Source organism: Bidens hawaiensis, unplaced genomic scaffold, assembly GCF_021521415.1.
Source record: "Bidens hawaiensis isolate Kalapana, Puna unplaced genomic scaffold, B.hawaiensis_p1.1 tig00012287_1, whole genome shotgun sequence".
NCBI lineage: Eukaryota > Viridiplantae > Streptophyta > Magnoliopsida > Asterales > Asteraceae > Bidens > Bidens hawaiensis.
The window spans coordinates 15,032-37,874 of record NW_027492001.1 but is presented as its reverse complement, the minus strand read 5'-3'; the positions used below and the strand labels follow the sequence as shown (position 1 = coordinate 37,874).

Genomic DNA, 22,843 nt, shown 5'->3' with positions numbered 1-22,843 from the left:
TGAAACGTCGTGCGACAGTTTCTTCTGACTGTGTCAGGACGTGCAGGAAGTTATGGTGACGTGACAGAACATGGTCATTCCAGTCGCTTTTTCAGGCGCGTGGCCGCGAAATTACTGGCACACGTCCTTTCAACAGCTGTTGCCAGCCTGCTTTTTGCCACGTGTCATAGTTTCATTGCACCTTTGATTTCTCTCTCCTCCGCATTAAATTCACCGCATTAATTGCGATTACTATATAAAGGGGGAGAGAGTTATTTGTAATTCACACTTTCACCTTTCTTCTTCTTCTTAGTGATTTCCGGCAAATACTCCCCTTTTCAGGCAAGCATTTTCCCGAAATCACTTTCTTCTTTCCACCATGTCTTCTCATGATACTGATGATCAGAAGACTGCTGGCGAGTGCCAGTGTTCTCTTCCTGTCGATCTGTACCAGTATATCGTCAGGAAGTTCATGCTCGAGTCTCTCGAGCCTGAGTTTCCTGAACCCCACCATACTGTGTACGATGCCCCTAGTGGCAAGATCGGGGTTTATGCTGCATTCTTTGTCTACGGAAACCTTAGGTTTCCGTTGACAAAGTTTGTGTACCGTGTCCTGGAGAGGCACGGTGTGCACCTGACAGAGGTGCACCCCATGGCCATTGCCAAGGTCCGGCACTTTGAGTGGGTGTGCCGGATATTGGGCCTTGAGCCCTTTGTTGACCGTCTGATGACCTTCTACACTTGGAGGTGCATCCAGGGGTGGTACACTCTTACAACCCGTATCAAGGGTTTAAAGATTTGTACCACCGAGCGGAGTCTTCGCTCATGGAGAAGAGAGTTCTTCTTCATATCCGCTCGCGCCGTCCCCATCGCCATGAAGTTTAAGAATGGCCAGGCGCTTCCGAACCTTCCCGCCCTCAACTACGAGGAGGCGGAATGGTTTTCGAAGATATCCCGGGTCCAGTCCCCGGTTTTCCGTTTTCCGGAGTCGGCGATGGTGATGCTGGGGATGAGCCGGGTGTGGAAGGCGGCGAATGCTGATAAGGTTCCGATCGTCCTTGAATATGGTTCGAACTCTACCCCTTATGGTATGTCTTGTTTCTTTTTTGCTGATTACGATTTTTTCTAACTTTCTTGTTGATTTCAGAGGGTAACGATCTTCAGTCGCTCCTGAATCCGCGGGAGGAAGATGGTCCTGCGCGGATGGGTACTCGTGCTCTGGACGAGAACGAGTTGCCCATCCTAGAGCAGACTGCGGGTCGGTTCGTGGAGGTTTACCCGCCAGGCCAAGAGATCCTGAGCCACCGACGGCCAGGTAAGCCTATATTCTACCCTGAACCTCTCAATGCTGTGCCTGCTGCTGGAGTTCATGACATTTCTTCTTCTGAGGAATCCGCAGAAGGTCCTCCACTGGTGCGGAAGAAAAAGGCTGCCGTCGGGAAAGGCAAGGAGGTGGCCTCTACGGCCGACCCTGTAGTCCTATCTGACTCGGAGTCAGATAATGCAGAAGTGGCGGGGAAGCCCGGTGGTGAGGAGACCACCGCTCCGGAGGCTGCAGGTGTTACCTCCGGGGAGGCAGCGACGACGACGGTTACTGGTGTCAAGAGGCCGGCTCCATCGGGTTCGCCCCCGCTCGTCCGTGCGTTCAAGCTCAAGAAACCCCGTAAGTACCCCCATAATTCTTGTCTAGCTTTGTTGTTTCAAATAAATTTTCTAACACTTTTGCTTGTGCAGGTGTGGATGTTGACGCATTCCAGGGTGGAGTTGGAGTAAGTATTCCCCCGCCAATGACGGTAGGCTCGGTCAGCCTTCCCGAGGCGTCGACCCAGGCGTCTACGCTTGCTTCCGCTGGTTCCAGCCTTCCTGAGGCTGTTCCAGCTGAGAAGGTGTCTCCGCCGGCCGTGAGTGCAATTTTTACAGCATCTTTCACGGAGCCGGCGGTTACTGTTGCTGAGGAGACGGCGCCAACCATGGCTGCCACGGCGGCTGCCACTATACCTGCGCCACCGGCACCGACGGCCGGACCATCAGGTACGCGCTGGGCTTCCCGCCGATCTACGCCACCTTCCCGTCTGCCTGACCTGTTGGATGGATTTCCTTTAGGTTCAGGTGATGGGTTTGGCGGCTATCGGCCTGTTATTGACCCTACAGGTACGTAGGGTTCTTCTTGCTTTGTATATTTTTGTCATCTTTTCCTAACTGCCTTTGTTTCTTTTGCAGTGTCGGATTCCAATGAAGTGTATGTTCCAAGATGGAACATACGCCGAGGAACAACCCTTCGCACCCCTGTGGAGTGTGTGGACTGGGCTCGCCACGCTGCTCCTCATGGTGCGTTGGGGGAAGCCATGGCTAGCTACCAAGAGGGTAGGCTAACCAATGAGCTTCGGGTTCTCCAGGCCCGAACGCAGCCCCGCGTCGAGCTGCTTTGTCGTGAAAACGACAAGTTAAAAGCGGCTCGCGCCAAAGATGTATCTGAAGCGCGGGCTCTTCGGGAGGAGAACCGGCAGTTGGCCGCTGCCGCAGCCGAGAAGGAGAAGGCCTTCAAGGCCCTCGAGGTTGAAGTCCAGGCGCGACTCGAGGCCCGCTCCAAGGCTGCCCAAGCTGTGAATGAACAGCTTCGGCTGGCCAAGGAGACTGCGCGAAACTCAACTGAGAGGGCTGCCAAGGCTGAAGCTGTTGCTGAGCCACTACGCGAAGAAAATGAGCAGCTTAAATGCAAATTAAAGGCTCTTCAGCATGCTCATGACGCCTTGGCAATGGAAGATGCCAAGAAGCTGCAGGAGATCCTTGACCAGAGGGGGATGCTTGACCGTACTGAAAGGAAACTCAAAAGCGTCGAAGAAGCTGCCGCCAAGGAAGTTCAACTTGCCAACCTTGATAAAAGCGGAGCTGAACGTGCTTACAAAGAAAGTCAAGCTACCCTCCAATGGCTGCTTCAAGAAGCGTTGCCTGAGGTATCTTTATCTTTTTCTTTACGCTTTCTGCTCGTAATTAGAAAATGTTCTAACTTGTAATTTTCTTTTGTAGGTTGTGCGTCGGGTCCTTTCAGAGACCTCTTACGACGATGCAATGAGCGCAGCCCTCAACGCTTCTCATGAGGATGGGCAGAAGACTGGCTTCCTGCTTGGTCTAGGGTTTGCTGAGAGAGGCTTTCCGCCCTCCAACTTCCCTTTATTCAATGTTAATACTGAAGCTGCTTATGACCAAGCTGTGAGTCAGTATGCTGCCTTCCCGCATCCAGTGGTGGAGAAGGTGAATGAAGCTGCTGCTGCTGATGATGGGCTAAGCGTCCTTAAGGCTTTCCTTGGGCAGCCGCGTTCTGACGGTGCTGGTCCAAGCGGAGGTGGCCCTGAAGCCTGATCCCTTCACACTGCTAGGATAGACTTAGCCTTGTATAGATTTCTTTTAGGCGGGTAGTTACCCAGCCCTTCTTGTAATTGATTGTGAAATATTAATCTCTTTGCGTATAAGATTGTTATTTCCTTGGGTTCTTTGCTTTATAAACTTATGACTTGCATACTTAGTTTAAATTAGCAATTTCCCAAGTGCTTAGAATAAGAACCTTTGAACGTGGTTGATGATGGGTTAAAGTTTCGCCTCCTCCTTCGTGATTGTGCGGGTAAAACCGTCACTTGCACTTGGTAGGATGGCTAATCTTTACCCTTTATCTGACCTGCGTGTAGGTTTTTCAAAATTTCTAAGGCATTAAGTTAAACCTTTGAACGTGGTTGATAATGGACTAAAGTTTTCGCTCCCTCTTTCGTGATTGTGCGGGTGTAACCGTCACTTGCACTTACTAGGATGGCTTTAACTTTAGACCTATATCTGACCTGCGTGTAGGTTTTTCTTGTCCTTTTTTTAAGTGTTCATAAGTTAACCTTTTAACGTGGTAGACGGTAAGTTAAGTTTGGCTTCCTTGTTCGTGATTGTGCGGGTAAGACCGTCACTTGCACTTACAAGGATGGCTAAACTTTACCTACATCTGACCTGCGTGTAGGTTTTCCTTAGAAACTTTTTTAACATTTTGGCGTTGTGTTTATGCGGGTATTGCCGCCTTCCACACGCAACTACTTGTTCCCGTAAGGGAAGTTCATAGGTTACAAGCTATCAATACATCATGAAAGGAGAATCATTTCCATTAGAAGTGGCTCTAGGCCTTTTCTTTACAAGTTGGAATTGATCTACATATAACATTTGCGTAATTGAGCTCCATTCCATGTTCTAGGGATGGGAGTGCCATCGAGCCTTTCGAGCCGGTACGCGCCCTTTCCCAGAACTTCTTTGATAATGTATGGCCCTTCCCAAATCGGGGCCAACTTTCCTGGGCGTTGTTGGTTCGAAGCCTCGTTGTTACGCAGTATGTAGTCTCCTTCGTTGAAGTTGCAGAGTTTTACCCGCGTGTTGTAGTATTTTTGCATTTGTCGTTTGTAGTTTTCTTCACGCACGGCGGCTAAGTCTCTGCGCTCTTCGGTTAGCATAAGGTCTAACCGTCTTTCCGCATCATTGTCTTCTGGTTGGATTAAGACCCTTGGTGAGGGTAAACCGATTTCGACTGGGATCATGGCTTCAGTGCCATAAGTGAGACTGAACGGGGTTTCTCCCGTACTGGTCTTCTTCAGCGTTCTGTTTGCCCAAAGGACGTGTGGAAGCTCGTCCACCCAACCGGATCTATGTTCCAAGAGTCTTTTCTTTATGCCTTCGACGATGCTCTTATTTGCTCTTTCCACCTCACCGTTACCTTGCGGGTGTGCCACTGAGGTAAAGGTGTGGGTGATTTGAAGTTCTTTCAGCCACTGCTGTAGCTTCTTGTCAGCAAAGTTGGTGCCATTGTCGCTTACCAAATTCTGTGGAAGTCCAAAACGACAAATAATAAATTCCCAAATAAATTTTTTGATATGCTTTGCGGTTGTTTGGGCTAAAGGTTTCGCTTCTATCCATTTGGTGAAGTAGTCAATGGCTACCACTAGGAACTGAACATTCCCAGCTGCTGTTGGAAATGGGCCTGTCACGTCGATGGCCCACTTCTGAAATGGCCACGAGGAAGTGACAGGAACAAGTTCATTTTTCGGGCGATGCGTGTTGGGTGCGTAAAGCTGGCAAGATCTGCATTTTCTGATGTATGCCAACGCGTCCATATGCATCCCCGGCCAGAAGTATCCCGCGTTGTTTAGCTTGGCTACCACAGCGCGGGGGCCTGCGTGTACTCCACAGATGCCTTCGTGAACCTCCCTTAGGAGGTAGTCAGCATCTTGGTTGTCCACGCATCTTAACAATGGGCCAAGAAAGTTACGTCTGTAAAGGGTGTCATTGACCAGCTGATAATTTAGTGCTTTACAGCGTAGTTTTCTTGCCTGTGACTTCGACTCTGGTAACGTTCCTGCTTCAAGGTATTTTATTATTGGGGTCATCCATGTTTCTGTACCGGTTTGGATGACACAAATTTCCTTGTGCGGGACTGATGGTGTTTCGAGGAGTTCCACGCGGATGTCCTTTCCCAAGTGGGTGAAGGCCAGTGATGCAAGCTTGCTTAACGCATCCGCAGATTTGTTTTCGCTGCGCTTGACGTGTATCACTTTACAATCATTAAAATCGCGCATGATGGCTTTGGCTTGGGCAAGGTACAGGGCCATTGTGTCGTTCACAGCCGTGTACGTCCCGTTTATTTGGTTTGCTACTAGCATGGAATCAACGTGGGCTTCCAAATTTTTTACACCCATCTTTCGCGCAATCCTCAATCCGGCCAGGAATGCTTCATATTCAGCTTCGTTATTCGTACTTGGAAAATCCAGCCGAATAGCATAAGTATATTCCTGGCCTGCTGGATTTGTTAATTTTAACCCTGCGCCCGAACCCTCGTTACTAGCTGCTCCATCAGTATAGAGTCGCCAGACTTCATCGATTTCGTGTGCTGGGGAGGGTTGAACCTCCTCCTGGCACTCTTTCTCCCGTGAGGCGGGGACTTCTGCAATAAAATCAGCCAGGACCTGACCTTTAATGGCTGGTCTCGGCTTGTATTGAATCGCATATTCTCCCAATTCAATTGCCCATTTGGCTAGACGTCCCGATAACTCGGGTTTGCCTAGAACATTTGAGAGTTTGAAGTTGGTGAGAATAGTGATTGGGTGACCCTGGAAATACCGTCTCAACCTGCGTGACGCGTGTATAAGTGCCAAGACCAGCTTTTCCAGGGTAGAGTACCGGGTTTCCGCGTCTGCCAGCACGCGGCTAACATAATAGATTGGCATCTGGATGCCTTTTCGTTCTACAAGCAGGACTGCCCCGGTTGCTCTATCGGTTGCGGAGAGGTATAGGATTAACTCCTCTCCCGCTTGTGGTGCTGTGAGTGTTGGGAGTTCGATCAGTCGTGATCGAATCTCCTGAAAAGCTGCTTCCGCTTCTGGTGTCCAGCGGAAGTGCGTTTTCTTTAAACAATTTCTTAGCGTTGACACAAAAGGGAACGACCTATCCGCATGGTTTGCCAAAAAGCGGTTAAGCGCGACTAGTCGTCCATTAAGTGTTTGAGCCTGTTTTATGGTGGTAGGTGATTCCATTTTGACAATGGCTTCGACCTTTTCAGGGTTCGCTCTGAAGCCATCTTTAGTAATAATGACCCCTAAGAACTTCCCTTCTTCCACCCCAAATGAACACTTGCTCGGGTTGAGCTTCATGTTTATCTTTCTGAGCGTGTTGAAAGTTTCCTCAATGTCTTTCAACATCGTCTCTGGCTCGGGGCTTTTGATGACCAAATCATCCATATAGACTTCCAAGTTTCTCCCAATTTGGGCGTGAAACTCTTTGTCCATTAGTCGTTGGTACGTGGACCCCGCGTTCTTAAGTCCGAACGGCATCATTTTATAACAAAATGTGCCATCGGGCGTCCGAAAGGCGGTTTTGTCCTGGTCATCCACAGCCATGTGGATTTGATGGTACCCCTTATACGCATCCAAGAAGCATTTAAGGCGAAATGGTGCCACCGAGTCCACCTTAAGATCAATTTCTGGCAACGGATAACAATCTTTGGGGCATGCTTTATTCAAATCTTTGAAATCTATGCACATGCGCCATTGTTTGTTATTCTTCGGTACCATTACGGGATTTGCAACCCATGTTTGATATTTGCTAACGCGCACGATGCCCGCATCAAGGAGTTCCTTGACTTGGGTTCTACACGCGTTGGTTTGCTCGGGCCCCATTACTCTGCGCTTTTGTACGATCGGCGTAACGGCCGGATCGCATTTGAGCTTATGCTCTGCCTTTCCTCGGGGTACACCAGACATGTCGGCTGGTGTCCACGCGAAGATGTCTGCGTTTCGCTGCAGTAAGCGCTTGAGTAAGGTGCGTGTTGGATCAACAATTGTCGGGCCAATGGTAACGGCCTGATCGGGATATTTCCCATTGAATGCCCACTGTTCAGGTTCAGTGATGGTTTGTTTGGCCATCTTCGGTTTGGGTTTAGAGGAGACAGATGCGATGCATACCTGGGGAATGCCCGTGATCATCGCTACGCCTTCAGCTGTTGGCCATCCCATCATGCCGTGGACTGAGGATACCACGGCGTTGAATCTTGCCATCCCGTCTCTCCCGAATAGGATGTCATACGTATGATGTGGTTTTTTCATCACAACAAAATCCACATCCTCCGTGCGTGAATAATTCCCATCGGTGAGAGTGACGGGGAAAGATAGGATGCCCAAGGGAGTGTTCATGCTGCCGTCAAACCCTTCCATCGAAGCGTAGACCGTCTCCAGGCGCTCCTTGTCTTCATCATCGAGCTTGTCGAAGAACTGCCTGTACATCACTGTCGACGATGCGCCATTGTCAACGAGGGTGCGGGAGGTGATGTAGTGCCCCAGCTGGCTTTTAATGACAATGGGGCCTTCTTTGTTTGGGCCTCCCGGCACTCGCGGGAAGCGCACTTCTGCTTCCTTCCATGCGCATGGTTCGGTCATTGATCTCTTTCTCCCTCTGACCTTACCATGGACCATGTTGATGCTAATGTCGACGGGCTTCCGTCCGTTACCCCTGTACCTGTTGTCGTTCCTTCCTCCCTTCTTGATAGATGCCACGAGGTGTGCGAGCCTCCCATCCTTGACGAATGTCTCGACGATGTCCCTCAAGGATGTGCACTCCTCAGTGCTATGGCCCTTTGTCCCATGGAAGTCACAAGACTTGCTTTGATCCGCATTGGGTTTCTGTCGGATCACTGGGGCTTTTGGCCATGGCAGTTTTTCCGTGGCAAATATCTCCGTGACGCTCTTGGTAAGTGGCGTCCAACGGTTTTTCCGGTTCGAAGGGTGCGTTTTGTCCCTTCCGCCAACCAGAGGGCGAGAGCTTGAGGGGGTGTCAAAGTTTATCCTTGACTGCCAAATACCTTGCCGCCTCTTTTTGTTCAGCCGGGCGGTTCTCACATTGTTCTCCCTTGTCCTCTGCGTGTAGAGGTTTGTATTGTGGGGGAGATCTCTTCCCAGCTGTTTCTCTGTTTCGGCAAAGCGCTTGGCTGCCGTCATTATGGCATCCCACGTGGATGGCATACCGTCTTTACCCGTCAGAGTGCGGATGAGTTCTGGGTATTCAGCGCCCTGAATGAAAGCGCACGAACGAGGTCTTCACTGATGTTGCCCAGACTTACCTTCTTGGAGTTGAAGCGGGTGATGAAGTCCAGTAAGGATTCATCCTCTTCTCTGACACAGTTGAGGATCGTCCACTGCTCCTCAGTGTGCTTCCTCTGTTGACTAAACTGTTGACTGAACTTGTTCTGGAAGTCTGCCCAGTCATAAATGTGGTGGACCGGTAAACGGTCGAACCATGCTCTGGCTGCTCCTACCAGAGTCATCTGGAACATGTAGCACCACGTGGGTTCCGTCCAGTTACTGACGGTTGCCCCCGCAATGAACCTGTTCAGATGGTCATCTGGGTCGGATAGACCATCGTATGTGCCAACGTTGGACATTTGTTTGGCACTCCTCGGGGCGATTGCTTCTGCAATGTCCCTTGCAAATTTTGACCTTCCTGCGTTTGTAGCAGTAGGTCTAAAGGCCTTGGAGAAGTCGCGAGAGCTTTTTTCCGTGACTGGTTGGAATGCTTCCCCAAAGTTCCTTTTTGGCTGGGGATCCGTTTCCTTACGCTTCCCTTTCGCCCTATGGCGAGGGTTCGCGTCGGTGTCGGAGTCTTCCCCCTCGCCGTCTGAGTACTCGTACTCACTACTCATGTTGAGGTGCTGGCGAGTACTACCGAATTCCTCAGCTTGTTGGACTGAACGCAAGCGTTCGTCCAACTCAGCCTGAAATTCTCTTTGACGTGCCTCGGCCCATGCCTTCACTTGATCAAGTGTTTGGCGAGGAGCTCGAGGTCGTTTTTCCAGCTGGGCATCAGTGAATCCCAGTGGAATATTTACTCCACTTGCCCCTACATGAGTGACTGGGGTAGTGTTCGTAAAATGTATTTCACTTGCCCCAGCTTGGGTGGCTGGGGTAGTGTTTGTAAACATTGTGTTGCCGGTGTTAACCCCAGTGGCTGGGGTTGTGGTTACCGGAATTTCTCTAGTCATCTTGGAAGTTTTGAAAAACTGGAGAAAGATGTAGTTCTAGCTTAATGCACGGATGGCGCCAATGAAGAAACACTAAGTGACCCCGGGCAGATTTTGGATAATCTGGGGGCTAGGTAATGTTTCCCACGAAGGTTAGGTCCAGCAGAGTAAGTTGTACTTTAGGGAACCTGCAAAACAGACACCGTAAGCTCGTCACTGAGAAAGGGGGGGTTCCTCCTTGTGACCACCCTCCGGCGTGAGAATCAGTCTATATTGCTCTTTGAATATAAAAGTATATGAATACTATTAGAGCAATTATCAAGTAAGTTATACGAGATAGTAGATTGATCTTACCATTCCAAGATATTGGAGTATTTATAGCCGAAGGTAGGTTTTCTAGAAGGTACCGCCGGCTGAATAGTATTCCTGTTCAACCAACAGTGGATTACGCACAGGCCATACTGGTTGGTGGGTAGGTTACAGCCAATAGTAATAAAGTCGGCTGCACTATTCCACCAACTGTAGACTATGCACGTCCCACTGACTGTGGATTGTACGCAGGCCATGCTGGTTGGTGAATAGGTTACGGCCAACAGTAATACTATTCCACCAACTGTAGGCTGCGCCTGCTCCACAATGAGGGTTGGTGAGTAGGCAGCGGCTAATAGTGACAAACAGTACTAGAGGGTGCCCCTCCTCGCACTGTTGTCGGTGAGCTGTCACCCTGTGATTGGCTCATGGGCTGTTCTGGTCAGATCGTCTGTCCTATCCATACCTTGGCAGGTATGGTACAGAAGATCTTTCAGAATCAGACTGGCTCATTTGGGCGGGATTGTTCCCGCCTTGCTCATGCCTTCACGTGACTGCTGAAGTAGCTAGTGTCTTGTGCGTGTAGCCCTGCTGTCTGCGGGTAGCCTTCCCTGATGGCTTGTATCCGCAGCTGCGGGAACAGGCGGGGTACTTCACCATTGGGAGGCTTTCCCTGCGTGTACAGCTTGCGTACTGCGCGTAAGATTCTATGAGCATGGTGGGTCCTGCGGGAGCAGATGGCCTTTGCGCAGACGTCCATGTTCAAGGTGAGTCTTGCGGGACCAACTGGTCTCTGCTGGGACCTACCTCTTCAGTTTGCCTTGAACGAGGGAGCGCTTCATATTTTCTTGGTAAATGAGGAAGGCAATTCCTTTCAGAACGCCGTTGTAGCTGAAGCCCCAAGAAGAAGATTTGCACAACATATTCTAGTAAATTGTGATTTGCATCCTCTACTAGTCGTCTTGGACGAGTTGGGAGAGTTTGCTGAGGTGCTACGCCTGAATGGACATGCACTAAAATGGGAGAAACTAGATAGTTTAGGAAGGTATATGATTTACATTTGTGGTACTACGTCTCTCTACATGGAAGCCAAAATGCCAGAAATAGAGAACAAGATCTACTTTCCACGCTTAGATTCCAAGCATGGGAAGATAGTGTTCTATTCTCTAGAAACACGCAAGTATCACACATTCAATGGTCGAAACATTGAACAAGATTTAGAAGATTTATTTGGAACCAAATACCATGTCCACCCTCATGCGTGGATTGAACCAAGTTGGTCTTTGCCAGCGTATCTTCTATAAATGTTTTATGACATTATTTTAGTATGACATTACCATTAAAAAATTGGTTATAATCTTTATGCAAACATTTCTTCCATGTGATGAGTTTTACAAATGTTTTTGATGCGGGATCTGGTGTTACACCCGAATTTAGTAAAAACAAAATCGAGTCGCTTAGCGGAAATTGGTCCCAACGTTTCATTTAATTTTGTAAAATGCCTTGGTATATAAAAAAAGTAACCTTTTATGATTCATCTTCTAATCATTTGTTCATCATTTAATGAAAACCATACAAAAGATTTGTCAATATTGTAGGAAAACCCAGATTATGAATAAAGTACTTGCTAAACTATTTGCTATCATCTGATCTTTCATTTGCACCTCCGGCGTAGGACTCCCGACCCACAAATATGTCATCACGGGCCATAGCCTGAACTACATTACCCCAACTGGTTGCGTCTTTGTTGCTCTTCTTATTCTTCCTCTTCTTGTGTTTCTTTTTCTCCCCTGGATTTCCACCGCTAGCAGGTTCGACAGCCTCAACAACAGGCTCTACATCATCTGTAGTTAACCAAATAAGTTAGAAAAGGATGGAATAGCTAACTAAGAACAATCCAGTTGAAGCATTTGATTAAATAATAACATAAGATAATACTCTGTCACTCCAAATATAATTTCAAGACTAATCAGTTATAAGCCTAAACCCTTAAAATAATATTTTGAGGGCCTTCTCAAAACGTAAATTCTAGACAAATCAATCATAATCATTGAAGAACACGCAAAATTGAATCCCTATTTCTATGGACTAAATGATGATGATCACTTTGTTTCCGAAGCAAAGAAAGCTTTATATCTCACATTTATACAAGTTGGCTTATTTTTAGTTACTTTTACAGCACACATTTCTAATTTCTTTGTTTAATATATTACACGTGTTAAGTAAAATCGCTAAACGCAGAAGATGATATTAAACGGGAGAGGCCCGTTATGATACACATGGCTATTTTAGGGTCGGTTGATCGTATGTTCGCTATGCTTTTGGCACATTATAAGGGAAAGTGGCCCGTTTGGCTTAGCCTCAATCAACCAACTGTTTTCCTGTTTCAGACAAGTCCCAGGTCTATGGACTACGGGTTGAATGTTGCTCATGAACAAAATGATCTTTAAGATCATTACTAATTCTGTTTCGTATTAATTTGGCAGGTGAAAGACCAGATTATAAAAACTAGTTATTATATTCACATCGACTCATATGATATGACAATCCACAAAATCTTTCCGCCATTCATATAGAGGGGTCTTTGGGATTACCTATATTTCTCAACCCCGTTTGTGTACCTATTCAATTTCAAACTGCCAAACAAGCTAAGTTGCACTATCCGCTATCGTCCGATTTGTCATTCGCACCTCCCGCGTCGGACTCCCGACCCACAAATACATTCACGGGCCATAGCTTGCGCCTCTTCTGTCATTCATGCATTTCATCAAAAACAAATTATTGGTGTGTCGTCCGATTTGTCATTTGCACCTCTAGCGTCGGACTCCGGACCTACAAATACATCCTCAGTGGCTGCAACTTGAGCCTCTTCTTGGTGTGTGTAACAAAAAATCCCGAGTAACATTTAAAATATATTACCAGTTTTGATATTTCTGAACTAGAGGCATCTTTGTTCTTCTTATTCTACCCTTCCTTGTCTTCCTTTTTTCTCATAGATTTCCATCCCCAGCAGGCTTGTCTAAAAACTTGTCTTTAATTATAACGTTAACCAAATTGTCTGCAAGACTATGTATTTGTGGAGTCCAATTGATTTAACATGTTTGGATGGCCTTTAATTGGACACTTATCTAAAATATGATAAAACATGTTAATAAATAAAGTATGCTATGCGATTAAATAATTGCAATTAGTAGGTTAGACTCCATCATTCTCCTTATTGGTACATGAAACTTAAAAGTGTATTAAAAGACATGATGTATAAATTAGTTAAAGGAGCCATATTCATTTTTGATATTTGTGTTAAGCGCGTCATTTCTAACCAGTTAAATACGATAAGACCCGAATTGACAACCCTAGGTTGGGTGAAACATTGAATGGAAGATTCGGAGGGGGTAACTTTCTTTTAAGTTGAATTTTATATTATAGTTAAGTTCATGTTTTTTAAATGTTTTCTCTAAAAAGATGGTCATCAAATATCGTCGGTGCCAAGCATCAAACCCAGTCACGCATGAAAATTTTGAGAAAATTGAAATATTTTTGTGAAAATTGAAAAATTTTCCTATAGGTAACTCAATAATACTTGAAAACTTATTTGTACAAAAAAATAACATATTGTGTTTTAGCTCATCTGGAAAGGTACCTCTACAGCTGTCATAAATTCCTTCTTGACACATGTGTAGAGATAGAGAAACAAATATCTGAAAATCGTAGATCCAAGAAAAATATATGAAGAACACATATCTGGAGATCTAGAGAAAAACGAAGTATCGTTCATTGTCGGTCCTAGGAATGTTGCAAATAGATAACAAAATCCCGACCACCATAAGATCAGCATAAATGCTCTATGGTTTTGGTTAAGAGAAGACGAGACGGAGTCTATATGTCTGTTACTATCGTAGAGCAATTATGTTGATCTCTAAGAGGGTGTTTGACTAAGCTTATTTAACTTCAAAAGTGCTTTTGGCAAAAGTGTTTTTGGAAAAGTGCTTATTTACTTTTTCAAAAGTAGCGTTTGGATTGGATTTTGTGATTGTAAAAACCAAAAAGTGGGTAAGATGACCAAAAAGAACAGTCTTATATATTTACTAGTTTTACAGATAATGGAATGGTATGTATATTTGTAATTTGGTATTCCAAAAGCAAAAAAACAAAACAAAAAGTTTGGATTTTCTTGCTTCTGAAAACCATCTCTTTAACATACAACAAAAAGCAAAACCTAGAAATAATTTTATGATATTTGCTTATTTGCTTTTTGAAAAGCAAATAAGCAACTTTGAAAAGCTCAGCCATAACGCCGTCTTAAAGATGAACATGCATAGGTTGTTAGGGAGCCTTATATTTATAGGAGTTCAGTGAACATAACCCTAATGGGACATTTATAACTTGGGCTTGCAAAAACTGAATCATCATGAATTGGGCTTGACATATTGTGTTTGGGTTCATAAAGGACACCTCTAGAACTATCATTTATTCATATCACTAAATGAGTTAATAGTTACGTACGATGTGGTTATGCAAACCTAATACGAATTTCAATGAATTAGACATACATTCCACCAATGAATTATTTCATGGAGTTTTATTATTTGGTTCAAACTTTTAAAAGTCGAAAATGAATCAACACATCACTTGGAGCTTGCATGGTTGGGGTGTGAAGTCTACCCGAGGCGACGTGTTCAAACAAAATGATAGTCGATGTCAATTCGCTTCGCTCGTCGGTGAAAGATGGGATTTTGACTTAGAAAAATCACACCAAGGCTTTCACATAGTAGAGCATAACGATGGGGGGGGGGGGGGGGGTAAAGCATTGACGTGACAGAGAAGATGAGTGATCAAAGTGATTTCAGCAACCGTATTTGTCATATCTCGATATTCTGGCTTGTATAATAGACACAAATTTCAAAGTTGAGTGTTCTAGTTTGATGTTTTTACATATAAGGCGTGTATTTGAAACTCTTACAAACTTTAATCGTCCAAGTTGTTTATAAGTCATATACAACACCGAATAGTGAACAATAAGAGACATCTAAACGCCTTAACGTGATGCAGTCAGTCGAATATAGTATGGATTATGAAAAGAGTGTATAATCAACAGGCAAGAATTGCATAAGCACTTGTATATAGTGCTAATCAGATACAACAAAAAAGTAAAATACAGTGTTATATTGTTACTAACTGTTTGATTTTCTGTAGTTATAACAACATATATATAATATTTTATACAGTTCTCCCAATTCTTTACTTAAAATTAGTCTCGTATTAAACGACTAAGTATATAATAAAAGATTAACTAACAATGATTAAACTAATACATAAACAACCAATTCTACTTAATTTATTAATTAACTTAAATTAATCTACCTTATTAATGCCTATTATTGGTCATGCAACTTGTTACATTTGAATCATTGATGTTGAAAATGATGATGGTGACAATAAGACATAGAACTACTACACTCTCCCACCTCTTTAATATCCACATCTTCCTCCTCCTCCACCACTTCTTTCTCCAGTGACGGTCCTGTCTCACAATAAGGCAGAGCTTCCACCGGAGATAAAGAAACTCGCACAACTGAAGGGAGTTTGGATAAGAGAGCCTCAAGGCTGCTCATGGATGGAGTTATGCTCATTGGTTGATTGTAATCGTCGGGTAAGTCTCTGCGGCCATGGAAAGGCCATACTTCCGGGATATTGTATCCTTGTGATTTATAAGAATACAATGTGGATGATGGATGTGGTAATAATACCCCTGGAATGCTCTCTATGTAGCTCAATTTCTTTCTTAGCATCACAACATAGCTTAAATCTTCAATCACCTTTTGACACAAAAAAATGAATGGTATTATTATTATCATTGTATGTGAGTTTGCTTATCAAGATTATTTATATATTTAAGGTTTTTGAGAATAAGCAGTTTGTAATAACCACGACAACCAACTTCAAACTGCTTATTCAAAAGTTTTTTTTTGCACAAATAATTAAATAAAAGTCTAGATAAACAAATTACCTAAAAGTAGAGTAAATTTATTTCGCTACTTGTAAATTGTAGCATAATAAATTAACCACTTTATTTGTAATATTGCAGTATAATTTTATTACTTTAGTTATATTTTATGATATAGTGTAGTTACGTTGTATATTCAACATAATTATCAAATTGCGACCGTGTTTTTTCTTCATTATTTCACACGGTTCGCACGAAAACCTTCTTTAAAGAGAGAGAGAGAACCTTGTTAATGGACCCTAGTTGAATAACACCTTCTTTAACAGCAACCAAAGCAATAGTCTAAAAATAAACCATTAAGTTTTTATTTAGATATAGGTTATAGTAAACTCCATATAAGTATTGTACATTGTGCACATTATGCATATATACACCTTTATACCAGCTTGAAATTGAGCCTCCCATGTCCTAGGATACTGTTATTCAAGCAAATATAAAAAGTTAAACTATAAACAATGATCTTAACTATTGCAAAAACTTAAATAATGAATTGTAGGTATTTATTAAGACCTTCAAAACATAATCACCAATTAGCTAATATTATGATTTCGTTACACTCTTTATATATGGGAGCATCTACGTATACATGCTACGTGAACAAATTAATTTAGAAGTATGTTAACATTGAAAAGAATATGTTTAATACACATCTAAATCTATTCAAAAGTTGGTTGCGGCGCAGTTTGTTGCCCGTTTATCTGTCACTTTATTGTAATTAATGAGAAATATAAGTTGTTCTATTAAAAAAAACATTATAATACAAACATATTTTAGGGCTGTTCAAGTTGAAGTAACCGGACCGACCTGGTATAAAACCGACCCGACCTGAGATCCGAAATTTGAAAAAACTGAGACCGAGACCGAAACCAAAACCGATTTCAAAGCACTGGGAGAAGAGGGAAACTGCTCATCGGAGAAATTTTTCTGTCAAAAGCGAGGATGACGGTGGTAGCGTTGAAGTTTTTGACACTGAGTTGTTAAAGTTAAGAGAGAAAATGATGTCTACGAAGTAAAGAACACTTTGATTGTATTGCTATACTCTGTGCAGAGAAGAAAAAAAGAAGAATGATGAAGGAAAGGAGGTCAAAAACAATATTATATTGGTACTAAATATTAGAAGCTTGGTATCTAATGTCAAACTCTACTATCTAGACCGTCAGTTCTTTTGAATATAGCTTTCTTCTTATTCTTATATTAAATCATATTTTTATTTATTATTTGTAAAACTTTTATATGTTTAAGAATGAATTTTGTTATTACATACGGTTTAAATTTTAAACAAAATAAACAAGGGAATAAAAAATTTATTGTTTTATTTTGTATAAATTGTTGTTTTCAAAACTAAATATAAAATTAGTTAAAAAAAATATAACTAAGATGTCATTAATCATTATTTAATAAAAATACTGATCACCTATAAATTTTTTGCAAATGTGAGCTATAAAATTTGTTATGTTGTGGATTGCTTTGACGAGAGGATTTGTTCTTGGAAGTGAAAATGGAAAAGAAAGTCTTTGAGTGGGGATGAAAGAAATGAATTGGTTGATTTAAAAAATTTACTACAACATGTAAATCTTTCGGATCAACTAGACAAATGGGTTTGGACTGCTGACTCTTCGGGAGATTTTTCGGTGGCATCTATGAAAACGGTTTTGTTTAATACTTTTTGTTTGAATGGTTCATTTGTAATGGGATGGAACAATTGGGTCCCAAAAAAATAAATATTTTTATGTGGAAAGCTGAGATGGACTGGATACCGACTCGGGAAGTTCTTGCTTTTAAAAACATTCTAGTCAACATGACCATCTGCTCTTTCTGTGAGGAAGGCCCGGAAAATGCAAATCAATTGCTTCTCTCGTGTCAAATGGCAAATCGCATTCGGCAGTATATTGGCTCTTGGTGTAAGATCCCTCCTATTTTCGCATTCGTGGTTCGTGATCTTCTTACAATTCATAAAATAGCTCCTCTTTGCAACAAAAAGAAAAAGGTTCTACAAGGTATATTATGACTACATGTTGGTGCATATGGAAAGTAAGGAACCAAACTATCTTTGAAAATAAGGAGAGCTCGGTTGTTAAGGTGATTGATGACGTTAAATCTTTGGCGTTTCTTTGAATAAAGAGCAGATCGTCATTCAAAAACTTATCTTGGAGAAAGTGGTGTAATTTTTCTTTCTAAGTGTTTCTTTCTGTTGTGTGGTATTGTCGGCCTTAGCTTCTTGCTAGTTTGGCTTGTTTGATGTAAGTTGCGGTTCCAAAAAAAAGGGGGGGGGGTGGGATTAGACTTTTCAAAACTTTGTTATACTAAAAAGTTGGCAACACAGTTAGCAAAAGGTTAATTGCATCATTGTATTGTCTTATCAGCAGTATTTTAATATTGGCCACTTTGTTTAATAAAATAAGAAAAGAAAGGTATTGGTGGGATGCATTTGGTTTTTCATCTTCTCCATCTCCATGCTAAAGCTTTGTCGGATCCCCGTCATGGAGCTAAAATTTTCAGCATTTACTTTGATTTTCTCTTTTCACTTTAAGTAGTCAGTGGAAACATACTGAAGAAACACTAATCGACCCCGGGCAGATTATGGATAATCTGGGGGTTAAATAATGTTTCCCACGAGGGTTAGGTCCGGCAGAGATGGTTATTTTGATGACCTGCAAAACAGACACCGTGAGCTCGTCACTGAGAAGGGGGGTTCCTCCTTGTGACCACCCTCCGGCGTGAGAATCAGACTAGATTGCTCTGAATATGTGTATATAAAGAGAGATTGCTAGAGAAGATAAGATACAAGATGATACCGTTCCAAGGTGTTGGAGTATTTATAGCCGAAGGTAGGTTTCCAAGCAGGTACAGCCAGCTGTATAATATTCCTGTTCTACCAACTATGGGCTACGCACGTGCCATGCTGGTTGGTGGGTAGGCAGCGGCTGATAATGACAAGGGCGGCTGTGTACTGTTCCCTTTCCACCAACTGCAGGCTATGTGCGTGCCACGACAAGGGTTGGTGAGTAGGCAGCGGCTAATAGTGACAAACAGTACTAGAGCATGCTCCTCCTCGTACTGTTGTCGGTGAGCTGTCACCCTGTGATTGGTTCATGGGCTGCTTTGGTCAGATCTTGTCTATTTTGTCCATACCTTGGCAGGTATAGTATAAAAGATCTTCCAGAAGCATACGGACTGGCTCATTTGGGCGGGAGTATTCCCGCCTTGCTCATTCCTTCAGGTGACACTGAATTATTGAGAGTTAGTGCCTTGTGCGTGTAGCCTTGCTATTAGTGCGGGTAGCCTTCCCTGATGGCTTGTATCCGCAGCTGCGGGGACAGGCGGGGTACTTCACCATTGGGAGGCTTTCCCTGCGGGAACAGCTGGCGTACTGCGCGTAAGGTCTTCATCTCTGAGCATGGTGGGTCCTGCGGAACCAGTTGGTCCTTGCGCAGACGTCCCTCTTCAAGGTGAGTCTTGCGGGTCCAACCGGGCTCTGCTGGGACCTACCTCTTCACATACGAAAGGGTTAAGTTGGAACTTTCTTCGGGTCGGTTCGGGTTTCATGCGGCGTTTCCGTTTCAGACGAAACCGAAAATTTATCAAATCTAGAACCGATAGCAACTGAAATGCAGAGTTAGGTCCGGTTTCGGTCTTTTTTCGGGTCGGTTTTCGGGTTTTTTCGATTCGACCCGATAACTGCACACCCCTAAACATATCCATACGAGAACACATTGGCCATAGATAAACATGTAAATATAACACTGGCATTCTTAAGTTTTTTATTTAAAGGTTTGAAAAAGAAAAATTAAGAAAAATTTTCTTTTTTCATTCTTGAGTTTTTTCATTAAAAGAAAAGAAAGAGAATGAAAAGAAAAGTTATGGTTTTTTTTCTTTAAAACTTTCCTGTCAAATATGGTCTGATTCAGAAGGAAAGTTTATAGTCATGTACAATATTACTAGTTTACCCTATCTTTTCCTTACTATTTTACTCAATAATGAGGACATGATTGTAAATTTACAATCTTTTTCCTATCTTTTCCTTTCTATCTAACTCAAGAATGCAATTAACATTTTTTTTTCTATTATTTTATTTTAACTCGAGAATGTCTTTTAAATATATAATTTCTTTTCTTTTCTTTCCCTATCCAATCTTATCGTTTCTTTTCTTCGTATTTTAAACCCGAGAATGAAGTGTAAGAGACAAATTAGTTAGAGCTTTTATATATATTTCACTAAACGTGCAAACCTTGTACGTATGAAATTGTGAACATTTAATCATTGTTCTTATTTTAAGTAAAAAAAAAAAGAAATCATAATCTTTAACCCGTGTATATATTTTAGTATTTTACGCTTTTTTTTTTCGTTTTAATAACGCTTAAACTGTTTACTAATCATACAGATGGAATTTGGTGAATTGCATGCATTTATTGAAATATTTAAAATTTGACCAGAACAGTTTTGACGCAAATAATTATACGAAATTCTAACTATTTACAATCTTATAAACTTGCTTGAAACTGTTTGAGAAATAAAAATCATTGATGGGGTTTATACATTTATGAAACTTGATAATCTGCTTCAAATCTAGTAAAAGTTTATATTAAATTTTAAAAATTCATGTTTAAGATTTTTAATAGAAAAATAAAAATAAATAATTGAGCATTTATAAGAAATATTAACTTTTGGCATTTCTAAAATACAATTACAAAATTAGATTATGGATTTATATTTATAATCACGTACTCAACAAAATGCAAATACCTTCAATTCTTACATCATCAAAGCTGTAACCACAAAGTGTTTTTATATCAATTAAAGCACTTAATTAATCACAGACAACTTATTGAATATTAATAAACAATAATAGAAAAAATAGTAAATTTTGGTATTTTACTTACTGAGTCTGATGAGTTATTCCAAGTAGACAAGAAATTAATTTCTTGATCAATTGGCTCTTTAAAAATCCACTTATGACCATCATCTGCTGCAACTTTTCCAATTAATCTGAAAGAAAAAAAACAATTAAACAGCAACCATGATGAAGTTTTATGCAATGTTTTAAAAACCGGACCAGACATATATACTCAACCGTTTATGGACACAACACATCTGAACTAACAACTTTTGATTGAACCGGATAAAACATTATCGAAAACCATCGATCTAGCCTCCTCGATCACTTTGCCAATCGACCGACCATACTCTTTATAAAAAAAATTAACCGTTTAAAACATTATATTAGTTTAGATAGTACATACCTTGTACTAATTACAAATAACTAGCATGCACCCAACTAATTACTTGATAGATAAGGCATGAAACTAGCTAGGTATAAACCCTATAAATGTATAAATATAAAATATAAAATTAAATTCCCAAATACCCTTCGCCATAATTATAAATTTCATGTGACATCTTGAAGAAAAGCTCCGGTTGAAGGCCAAGGTATTGTTGGTATTCGTGGTTTGCGTAAGCCATAGAGTCGGCCGGGCTTGTCTCGCCGGCCGTCGAGGCTGCAAAATTGCAAAAACCATCCTCCCATGCCAATATCCTATTTATTTAAAAATAGTAATAATATAATTAGTAGATTATTCATTCAAACATAAAAAAGAAAAAAAAAACTAACCTAAATAGTTTACTAAGAATTAATAAGCTATAAATTATGATACAAATATTTATATGACAATAAGTTGGATTATAATATAATAGAATATTAACATACCAATTTCTTCTGTTGCCCCTTGACCTATCATATACTCCTCCTTGAGTATCCCATCTGTAATTAATTAATTAATTAAGAAAACATACCTACATCGTAGAGATACAAATTGCATAATTTGTATTTAACTTTTTATGGGTTTAGTTAATTTATATTTAACGTTACAAAAAGTAAAATAAATAAATAAATAGATTACTTGGGTGGAGGGTAGTTTCTAGGCAAGATCCTCCAAAAAACAGCATAAACCCATTGTGAGTTTTCATGGATGCAAAAGCTTCTTAATGTATGTTGAAGGAGATGAGTTAATGTTGATTGGTTTAGTTGTTCCTCCATTCTCTCTCTATATCAACTTTCTCTCTCTAGAACACAAAGTTGTATCTATCCTTTTCTCTTTAAGAGGTGAAACTAAACCAAACCCTCTTTTCTCTCTTTATATAATGTCTCCCAAAACCAGTATAATATTAGGAAGGGTATTGAACAGACTCCGATTGAATTCAAACTAGCGGCATTAGAACCTTCTCATCGAACTCTACAATATTGGATTGTAGGTTTTCGCTTTTCGATTTGCAGCTTGTAAATTTTAGAATTTTTGTTAAGATCATTGTCTCTTTTTTATAAATCAATGTGCTTTTTGTTTATTTTCGTCACTGTGCTATTTTTTTCTCGACATTGTGTTATATCACTCAGCATTTGTGTTATATTTTGCGGCTCATTGTGTCTTACCCTTTTTAAATTTTTAAATGTAAGAGATTTTGTTGGATAACCACCCTATATATGTGTGAGTATTCAAACAAAAAAACAACTTTCTAGGTTCTCTCATTGTTCAATTCTCTTTATAAGTGTTGGCTTGACTGACATATATACCATTTATCTCTATTTATGTACAACATACTACACACATATTGACATATATTGCAGCGCTGAGAATTGTAACATCCTAAAATTTATAATGTTGAATAAAGAAAGTTACGTTTAGTGATTTCGCGTTATTAATTAATTAACATCGAGTAAAGAACGGATCATAGACTTAGACTAATTGAGATGGGTTAAATGAGAATGGGCCTTAGGTCCATGGGCTTTAAGGGATATAAATATCCCCTAAACCAACCTTAAACCCTAAACCACCATTCATTTCCATCTTATTCTCTAACACACTCCAAAACACACACACACACCATACACCGCCATATACGGCCGGCGGCCGAGGGAGAGAAACGAGCAAGATCCGAGAGAGAGTAAACGATTAGTTGTGATTAAACAAGTTAAACGAGATCCAAACGAGCACAAAAGGTATGTTCTTGACCTTTAAAGTTTATGTTTTATT

The 22,843-nt window shown here is 41.6% G+C and overlaps 1 protein-coding gene across 1 annotated transcript; it reads right to left on the bottom strand.

Annotated features, from left to right (window-relative positions):
* Window positions 1–11,446: 11,446 nt before the first annotated feature.
* Window positions 11,447–21,929, bottom strand: LOC143540658 (protein RICE SALT SENSITIVE 3-like). The gene is made up of 8 exons (XM_077033656.1): window positions 21,716–21,929; window positions 21,523–21,576; window positions 21,184–21,351; window positions 20,699–20,804; window positions 16,193–16,234; window positions 16,044–16,100; window positions 15,270–15,630; window positions 11,447–11,658 (listed from the first exon to the last, which is right to left on the bottom strand). Exons 1-8 carry the CDS (start codon window positions 21,850–21,852, stop codon window positions 11,447–11,449), a joined length of 1,137 nt encoding a protein of 378 aa, XP_076889771.1. The 5' UTR covers window positions 21,853–21,929.
* Window positions 21,930–22,843: the final 914 nt, after the last annotated feature.

What these genes read in the sequence shown, in the direction of transcription:
- LOC143540658 (XM_077033656.1), bottom strand. Translation starts at nt 21,852, where the DNA reads ATGGAGGAACAACTAAACCAATCAACATTAACTCATCTCCTTCAACAT. An exon ending in AGGGGCAACAGAAGAAATTG is followed by an intron (nt 21,352 to 21,522) that starts GTATGTTAATAT and finishes TTAAATAAATAG; the next exon opens with GATATTGGCATGGGAGGATG. An exon ending in TATTAAAGAGGTGGGAGAGT is followed by an intron (nt 11,659 to 15,269) that starts GTAGTAGTTCTA and finishes GGTTAACTACAG; the next exon opens with ATGATGTAGAGCCTGTTGTT.